Genomic DNA, 9,832 nt, shown 5'->3' with positions numbered 1-9,832 from the left:
CGGGCGTGGTGTTGGCCACCCACCCCCTCGTGTACCATGCCGGCCTTCATAGGTGCTTGCTCACAGCACTTGCCCTAACAGTTTGTTCAGGCTATATGGGGGATCTGTCTTTTGTCAGGGATTCTCACGCACAATCCCTAGATTGTAAAAGCGGTCAAAAGTAACACATGGTTTACACACCACAAACAGAAACAAGGACACAACTTCAAAATATATTCAAACATCTTTTAATACTAAGTTATCAAGTGGAATCAAATTTAATTTGCAGTGAGTTTTTCTTGCCGCCCCTAATTCCTACCGTCTTGAATTTATCCAAGCTGCTACGTACATTTAAAGCCCCATGAGTTAACCTTGAGTGACCCTAATCCAACTTCAACTGTATATTCAAATAGGTACACAGGCAGTGCGTTTTGGAGATTTACTTTGGTTGAAGATCGTTTTGGACATTGCAAGGATGTCTTAACTGTGCAATAACAGCCAGCGCAAGTTCTAAAACTGTCCTTTTTCAAGAACAGGCTGAGACTAATAGGAAACCAGGCATCTGCCAGTAATCTGGTTCTGGATTCGGGTCTGCGCACTCTGCAAAAAAATAAATCACGTGCTGGCTGACTGGCGAGACAGATTTACATTGAGCGAATGTACGATGAACCAACTCCAGCACCGGGTTACTGGGCACAGGCCCGGTTGCTAAGTGGCCCAATCCAACTCTGGTCACCACCCATTCAGGTCGCGACCCCAGTTGGTCACGTCTGCAATTCCCCGAGGCTCTTGATCACTTCCTTGGCAATCGTGAGGTAGGCTTCGGCCTGGTGCACAGCACATACACATCATACGCAGAGTATGCACAGCAGGCACATACTGCAATACAACATCATTCAGCAGGTGGGCGGGCAGGTTTTGACCCACTGCCTTGCAATGCCATAAGGAATGGTAATCTGTACTTTAGCATGTGTTCTTTCCCTACCATTTGCCAAACGGTCACATTTGCATAAAATTGTGTACGACCAGATGATTCTTCCACACAGTAACTGATTCTTACATGAACAATTCGATGCCCGTGTCTTGGGTGTAACAATTTTAATTAATCAATTAATCGTTATATGTGCAATATCACGCCATGAACAGGATGTCTCCCTGTTCAAATTGAGGCCCTGAGTGGGTGGTGGAAATTCCATATTTTTTTGCTTGAGAACAGCCTCTTAATAGAATTGGGACATATCCGTGGAGAGGAATCCTTCCTAGGGTTCTGGAATAACGGCACAATGAAATGATTACCACCACTCAGTCACGCGATGCACAGAGGCGTGTTCTCACCTCTGGGCTTCCTGGTTTAGAGATGACAATCGGCTTCCCACTATCTGATGACTCCCTGATGCTGATGTGTAAAGGCACCTCACCTGTACACACACCCAACAACGCACCACGATGCACCGGTTAGCGCCTTACACACCACCGAACAACACGGCGCATACCCGACAAGATGTTTAAAAGTATTTGTGCGAGTTCACGTCGGAACATCTCACCGAGAAAGCGTAGGCCAAGGCTGGTGGCCATTTGCCTTGCCCCCTCGGCTCCGAATATGTGTGTGCGATGTCCGCACGCAGGACACGTGAACACACTCATGTTCTCCACCACCCCCAAAACCTGCGTGTGAACACACATGTAACATATGCACAGGAACACAGAAAAAAATCCCCCGCGTAGCCTTGATAGATTTTTGTGGCCAAGTGCTGTTAGCGAGGAGCACCTATCAAGGCCGGCATGACACACGGGGTGGGTGGCCAGCCCGGCCGCCTTAATCTCCCTCGTGACGACGTTTACACATTGCACCAGGTGCTCATGTGAGGCCGCGTCGACCTAGGGGAGACTCAGGACTGGTTCATATTATTTATCACTGGTGTTGGCCGTGAGCAGGAATTGAACTTGGGTCACCGGGTTCATAGTGCAGCGCTGCACTAGCGCTCCCCAGAGGAACCCAGGCACAGGAACAACAACAGCGGCCATTCATCACTATGTGGCAGGTACTTCACCAAAGGTGCTTGTTGAATTGAGATAAAGTGAAGTGTGGAAGGCTCGCTGGCAGAAGGTGTAACTGAGTGACATTTATATCTGTGTGTCGCCATGTTTTAGTCTCTCTGTCCCTTACCTGTGACCCTGTGTACCCATGTCTGTGTGTCAGCATTTCTCTATCGTCTCATTATCTTCATGTCTATTGTGTCCACGTGTCTTTCAGTTTCTCTGTAACTCTGTGCTTCCCGTGTTCGCTTGGCACTGTGTTCCCATGTCCCCATATCACTTTGTGCGTCCCCCATATTTGTGTGTGAATTCCCATGTTTCGGTGTCTATTAATCCCTGGGTCCCCCATTACTCACGGGAACGTCCACTTTTTTAAACATCTCAGCCCCGCGCCTCGCATCCATCAATGCCAGGTCCTGGGGTGTGGATACGATGACAGCACCTACACAGAGACACGGGGACAGACAGGGCGTCATGGGAACACAGGAGTCACGGGAATACGAAGTCAAAGGGATATGGAGTCATGGAGTCACGAAAAACGGAGTGACGGGGACATGGAGACACAGAAAGATAGGGAGACGGAGACATGGGGACACTATGTAGTAAAGTGAGTGTGGTAGCGAGTGTGGTGGTAGAAATGTGTGGTTTGGGGGTGAGGTCACCTTGGAGGTGAAGGAGCTGGGACAGGGAGAGCTGCACGTCACCGGTTCCAGGAGGCAAATCCACAACCAGGTATTCCAGCTCCCCCCACTCCACCTGCAATGTCCCGGCAACAGCCGCGACCACCAGCTCATCAGGCTGCACCATTCCTCAGAAAACAACGACCAACATTGTCTCTTCTCATGTCTCCATGTGCGAGTGTTGCTGTGTCTCCGTGTCCCCTTGTCTCCAGAGTCCCACACAAATTTGTCTCTTGTGTATTTGTGTATCTATGTCTCTCTGTGCTTCTCAATGTTGTCATGTTTATGTGTGTCTGTATATATGCCCATGTCTACATGTTCCTGTGTCTCCAAGTCTCCGTGTGTCTTGTGCCTCCATATCTGCTTCATTGTGTCCCACGTGTCTCTGTATGGCTATATCTCCATGTTCCCGTTTGTACACATCTGCGCGAATATCCCGCCATGCGTGTCGCTGACCTTTCGGATAAGTCTCTCCACCGCTGACATCACCATGAGGCCTCTCCACACCAAGGGCGCTCCTTCCTCCATCAGGAACCCCATGGACATGCTGAAGTGTGCAATGCGCAAAGAGATAAAGAGACACGTCTCCTTCAGCGTAGCCTCGTAGACAGTAAAGGCTTTTAAAACTGAAGATGCGGGGACATACAACTAAACCGGTGTCAAGTTTGCCCCAGCACGTCGGTGGGGGGGGGAGGCAAGGGGCCACGTGGGTGTCTGGAGGAAAAGTGGGGGGGGGGGGGCGCGTGGGGGAGGAGATGCTGAGGGGGCCGAAGGGAGGGGCTGTGTTGGGGGGGGGGCAGTGCGTAGGTGGAGTTAAGGAAAGGATGCACGAGGGGTGGGGGAGGAGCCGGCTGGTGGGGGGGGGGGTGCGGTTGGGGGGGTGGCCTGGAGGCTGTCACGCACAAGGGGGGGGGGCACCCAGGGGGAGGGATATGGGGATGTTGGGGGTACTTCCTCGATGTTTTGGTTTGGTGTGCCGCAAAGATCTGGAAAGCTCGAAAGCGAGTGCCGTGAAATTAAAAAACTTGAGAGACACCGATACAGGAAACCGGGCAAATTGATCAAAGGGTCGCTCGCTCCCTCGGCGGTGCAGCTGATAATATCTTAGCTCCGTTGACTCATCCTGGCCTTTGGATGCACTGCTTCATGTTCGCCTGGTGCAATCGCTACTGTTAAGATCACTAGTTAAATATTTCCGAGGACAATCGCATGTTGAGAAGCATTACAGAATCCACGCATGTTCATTATTTTTCTTCCTCGTTTTAAGTGCAGTCACGGGAACAGTGAATATCTCATCTGCAACATGCTGAGGTCGACTACAGTTGCCTTATATTCTTGGTTCTTTCGGTAAAGTCACGTTGAAGGGAAACAATAAAATAATAAAAAAAATATATAACAATATATTTTATTATTTTATTGTTTCCTTTCAACGTGACTTTACCGAAAGAACCAAGAATATGAATCACTGCAGTCACGAAAGCTTTAAATCAAAATTTTACAGTTGCCTTTATAACATCCGTCGTGCATAATCTCAACGCACACACCTAAATGCACACGTACACAGAAACATGAAATTAGATGTATGCAAACGTACACATATGAACTTGAACGCATACACGCACACTCACCATGGAATCCCAAAGTTGATTAATGGTTTCATTAAATTATCTGAAACAACAGCAGCAGCAGCTTCATCAACTTCCATATCACACAATTTTGTTTCAGATATTTTTTGTTCTTGGCAAACGTGGCATATTGGCTCGGAAAGTGACTCGCAAGGTACTGCTCGTGTGAATGATATCACAGAGTATTTAAAATCCACAATTCAGTGCACCTATGTTTATTTATATGTATGTATGTTGAACTTCTTTTGCACCGTACATAGCCAACCGTGCTAATCGGAGGGGCGGGGGAAGAACAACAATCTCACCACAATAAGCAGGTCTAAATGCCCATTCAAAACATGCTCAGGTGTCTCTGGGCGGGAGTCCAACCTGTCAACTCTGAAAACTGGCTCAAAAGTTGAAAAAAGTTGTGAAAATTATACCTTGCCCAACAAACATCGCACCGACCCCCCAGTAAATAGTTTGAGTCTCAATGGGCTAAATTAACGATGCCGGGTGTGTGGCCTGGTGCTGCTGCTCCTACCACTACCTGCTGTGAGCTCGGGCTGCCCCTTGAGATTCATGAGACGAGGAAGCGACGGACCGAACACGTCGAGGTCAAGGAGACCCACACGCTCACCCTGCAACGACCACAAAACAACAACCACAGCATTACCAGCATTGCCGGAAGGAAAAAAAACATGCGAAGAGGTTGCCTAGACTTCACGCACTCACTCAGCCTGCAACAACAAGACCCACTGGATCATTCTGCAACAACAAGACCCACTGGATCATTCTGCAACAACAAGACCCAATGGATCATTCTGCAACAACAAGACCCACTGGATCATTCTGCAACAACAAGACCCACTGGATCATTCTGCAACAACAAGACCCACTGGATCATTCTGCAACAACAAGACCCACTGGATCATTCTGCAACAACAAGACCCACTGGATCATTCTGCAACAACAAGACCCACTGGATCATTCTGCAACAACAAGACCCACTGGATCATTCTGCAACAACAAGACCCACTGGATCATTCTGCAACAACAAGACCCACTGGATCATTCTGCAACAACAAGACCCACTGGATCATTCTGCAACAACAAGACCCACTGGATCATTCTGCAACAACAAGACCCACTGGATCATTCTGCAACAACAAGACCCACTGGATCATTCTGCAACAACAAGACCCACTGGATCATTCTGCAACAACAAGACCCACTGGATCATTCTGCAACAACAAGACCCACTGGATCATTCTGCAACAACAAGACCCACTGGATCATTCTGCAACAACAAGACCCACTGGATCATTCTGCAACAACAAGACCCACTGGATCATTCTGCAACAACAAGACCCACTGGATCATTCTGCAACAACAAGACCCACTGGATCATTCTGCAACAACAAGACCCACTGGATCATTCTGCAACAATAAGACCCGATCATTCATCCGGCATCGTTCTGATTGGATTTATCTGGATGAGAGGTCAGTGCATTATGGTGAACAAGTAGTGGAGGTATTGACAAATGTATGTTGTACTTCTTTCGCACGGTACGTAGCCAACCGTGATAATTGGAGGTGTGGGTAATTAGTCGGGAGGTGAGAATACCATTGGCGAGTGTTCATGAATGCTTTACGCGGATGCTTGGGTGGGAGATGTACGTGCGAGTGGTGAGTCTGAATGGGTGAGCCGCCTCAGTGTGAACGGTGAAGGATGTACGCACGGCAGTAAATGTGTGGTGAGTTTTTGTGAGTGGTGCGTGTTGGCGGTGAGGGTGAGTGTTGAGTTTTTGTGGTAAATGATGTCACCGTTCCAGTGATGGGAGTGTAGTGTTGGTAGTTTTTGCGAGTGGCGAGTGTGGAGCTGATTGAAGTGTGCGAGATGTGGGAGTGAAGTGTGCGTGAGCAGGGAATGGCGAATTTTTGTGAGTGACGAGTGTGGGGTTGCTACAGTGGGATTGATGTGTGGGTGAGCAGTTAGTGTTTTGGTGTGGTGATACCCTCACCTCTGTCACAGCCTGCAAGCCCAGTGCCAGGTTAACTGAGGGAGGAAACATACTTATTAGGCTTCATTTTACCCACCTGACCGAGTGAGCATTCGCATATGCACATTTATGTGTGTACATTTTGGCACACTATGCGTGAGAAAATAAACGAGCAGATAATACATCTCCTTCATACATATGTCCCTCTACACAAAAATCTATATTTTTCCACTTTCCATCAACCACATTCTGGGAGTGCATAATTTCAACAGGATTGGCCCAATACAATCAAACTCTGGACCGATTTCAATATACAGTGTCTCATCAGCAGAGTAGGGGCTTGCTGGTGAATTATCAGAAGTTATAAACAAGGAACCTCTCTCTAACATGGTTCCTAGTTCGATGAAGAATTATCCATGGCGATGCTGTTGATAATTCTGAGGTGTGTGTACAGGCAGAGTGGGGAGCACAGGACGTGCATCTGCCAGTCATCTCAGCCAGTAAACCCATGGCACCTGGCTCTGTCCGTTACCTCCTGTCAGCGAGTTTTCGACAACTTCACATGACCTCAAAGTGCACCTGGCCTGGCACGGGTGCCGTGAAGTCACTGCCACTTAGTGGCGAACGGTGGGTCTTGTTGTATGTGCGTATGTATGTATGGGAGCGATAGTGTAGTGGCTAGTGCACCGTGCTACGAACCCAGCGTGTGTGCGTGTGTATGTATGGGAGCGGTAGTGTAGTGGCTAGTGCACCGTGCTATGAACCCAGCGTGTGTGCGTGTGTATGTATGGGAGCGGTAGTGTAGTGGCTAGTGCACCGTGCTACGAACCCAGCGTGTGTGCGTGTGTATGTATGGGAGCGGTAGTGTAGTGGCTAGTGCACCGCGCTACCAACCCAGCGACCCGAGTTAAGATTCTCGTTCACGACCAATAATAATGGCGAATATCTGAACCGGTCCTGGGCCTCTCCTAGGTCGACTCAGCCTTAAATGGAGTACCCATTATGGTGTAAAAACACAAGCACTGGGGGAGACACAGTGCACCTAGCCTGGCACAATCTGTGGTGACATCACCGTCACTTAGCGGTGAACTGAGCCTGGTGTTGTTGTTGTTGTTGGTGTACAGCATTGTTCTTCACTAATTTTCAGAGTTTGGGGCCACCCTCGCCGACAAGACATCATCAGTGTGAGGGCCGCCACACATTTTAAAACCACTGGGGTGTTATATATTCTTGGTTCTTTCGGTAACGTCACGTAGAAGGGAAACAATACAATTATAAAAACAATATATTTGTATTATTTTAATGTTTCCCTTCTACGTGACTTTACCGAAAAAACCAAGAATATGAATCCCTGCAGTCGCGAAAGCTTTAAATCACTGGGGTGTTTTCACATGTTGTGTATTCAATATGGGACCCTTCTTGCCAATATCAAAATATAACAATAGGTTTTACCCTATACTCTTTGGTTCTTTCGGTAAAGTCACGTAGGTAGAAAAATAATAGTAGGTAGAAAAATAATAGTAGGTAGAAAAATAATCGATTTTTTTTTAAATAATAGATTTTATTTCTACCTACGTGACTTTACCGAAAGAACCATAGAGTATGGATTCCTGGAGTTATCAAAACCTTCAAATCAAGGTTTTACCCTTTCTGGCAATAAAACAGATGTTAAAACACCAAACAGAATTCCTTTTTTCAAGGAATGCCTGTCTGCATCAACCACGCGTACCTGTTGTGCACATGCAATGTATACATTGTCTTTAAAATGGATCGGTCCACGCCAGAGACGGCTTTCTTTTGAGCCTCGTCTCCAAAAGGCGAGCAGCACGAAGACAATGCCCTATCGGGTGCATTTACAACTCTGTGCAAGCTATAAATGAGTGGGCCCCGCAGGACAAACACCTGGTGCACGGGTACATCGTGACTGCGCGAGAGAGCGCGTACTGGCAAGCGTGGACTTCCCCACGCCGCCCTTGCCGGACGCCACGCACAGCACGCGTTTGACCCCGGGCACCGCGCGCCTCCGGGGTAAGCCGCGCGCCTGCAGCTCCCTCTGGTGGTCAGTGACCTGTGGATGACGACACGGGGGGCAACACGGGGAAGTTCATTTGGGAGGCACTCATATGTTAGTTCATAGTTCCGTTTATGTTGGTATAGCCCTGTGAGCCATTCGGCTCTTGAATCGGGTGCAACAAACAAACAAAACAAAATCACGAACATGAAAAACATCTTAAAGTGATTATGTGTGACTGTGCAAACAGAAAATCCAGGAAAAAAACCCGGCAAAATATTCCTGAAATAGCACCGTACACCAACGCTGTGTGCAAAAATCCCAGTGGGATACAAGTCAAACAACAACAATACAACTAAGATTAAGGCCATCAGTCTAACTCCGTACTACAATAAACAAAAACATGGCCAAACCAAAAAAACTCAAATCACAGGACCCAGAACATTGATTTATACTCGGGGAATCCGATGAGCCACGAAGCTCTTCCCCCCCCCCCCCCACGGATGTCCAGTGGGCACGGAGGCCAAAGTGGACGCGGGGAGACAGGCCAGCACATGGGAGACACTTGGACGTACTATATGCGCCGAAATGTCGCCTGTTATATATTTTTGTTCATTTTATGGCACTGTACTGCCTCCGATGGTTCTCGGCACCGATGTTTAGGCGTGGCTGGGAATCGGAACGCAGGTAGCCCAGTTAACAGCGCAGGTTTTACATGTTTTTGTTACCCAAGTTTGATAAATCGGACTTATATATTGATATTTCGTGACTTTTCTGTACTTTGCACTCATATCGTGTTTTGTATTGTATTGTTTGCTGTTGTAACCTGCTGACCCCCCCCCCCCCCCCCCCATACTGGACATCTATGAAGAAGAGCTTAATAGCTCATCGGATTAATTCTTCCTGCAGTCTAAACAAAGATTCTGACACCTCTCCTACAAAGATGGCGACCCGCACGTCAACGTCCTCTACAAAGATGGCGCCACTGACAACCCCTTACAAAGCTGGCGACTCGCACATCGAAGCACCCTACAAAGATGGCGACACTCACGTCCATGTCCCCTTCAAAGGCGACCCTCACGTCCCCTACAAAGGCGTCCTTAGCCCCTTAGAAAGATGGCGACCCGCACATCTACGCCCCTACAAAGAGGGCGCCCATACCCCTTACAAAGATGGCGACCGCATGCGAACTTCACCGACCTGAGCGAGGCTCCTCGCACCCAGGGCGCGCGCGACCGCGACGGCGCGAGACGCGCTCCACATTCCCGCGCTTTTCCCTCGCGCGCCTTTAAGGTCTCTGCGTGTCGCGTTTCTCTCTCCTTCCCATCAGCGACGGTGGGAACACAGCTCGCAAAGGGCGACGTAAGAAAAAAAATCCATTCACGTGCGCAGCGCCGCGCGCGATTACGCCACTCGGCGTGACGTCATCCCCCCACACAACCGCGCCGATTGACGTCTCCAAAGCTCCGCGTGCGGTTCTGTCTCTGAATGCAACGTCATCCGACCGGACAACCCGCC

At 48.7% G+C, this 9,832-nt stretch overlaps 1 protein-coding gene across 4 annotated transcripts; it reads right to left on the bottom strand.

Moving 5' to 3' along the window:
* Positions 1 to 211: 211 nt before the first annotated feature.
* NUBPL (NUBP iron-sulfur cluster assembly factor, mitochondrial) lies at positions 212 to 9,771 on the bottom strand. Of its 4 annotated transcripts, none has more exons than XM_032970926.2 (11): positions 9,515 to 9,771; positions 8,206 to 8,371; positions 6,325 to 6,359; positions 4,848 to 4,941; positions 4,325 to 4,364; positions 3,153 to 3,243; positions 2,679 to 2,772; positions 2,373 to 2,458; positions 1,524 to 1,644; positions 1,315 to 1,397; positions 212 to 806 (listed from the first exon to the last, which is right to left on the bottom strand). In XM_032970926.2, exons 1-11 carry the CDS (start codon positions 9,575 to 9,577, stop codon positions 744 to 746), a joined length of 936 nt encoding a protein of 311 aa, XP_032826817.1. In that variant the 5' UTR covers positions 9,578 to 9,771; the 3' UTR covers positions 212 to 743. The 4 variants fall into 4 exon arrangements, with proteins under 4 accessions (XP_032826817.1, XP_032826826.1, XP_032826834.1 ...); XM_032970935.2 differs by having other exon boundaries at positions 4,851 to 4,941; positions 9,515 to 9,770; XM_032970943.2 differs by having other exon boundaries at positions 8,248 to 8,371; positions 9,515 to 9,769.
* Between the last annotated feature and the right edge of the window lie 61 nt (positions 9,772 to 9,832).

This window comes from Petromyzon marinus, chromosome 3 (genome assembly GCF_048934315.1).
Source record: "Petromyzon marinus isolate PM22_M1 ecotype Great Lakes invasive population chromosome 3, UKy_Petmar_22M1.pri1.0, whole genome shotgun sequence".
NCBI lineage: Eukaryota > Metazoa > Chordata > Hyperoartia > Petromyzontiformes > Petromyzontidae > Petromyzon > Petromyzon marinus.
The sequence above is the reverse complement of the archived record's forward strand: the minus strand, read 5'-3'. Positions and strand labels throughout refer to the sequence as shown.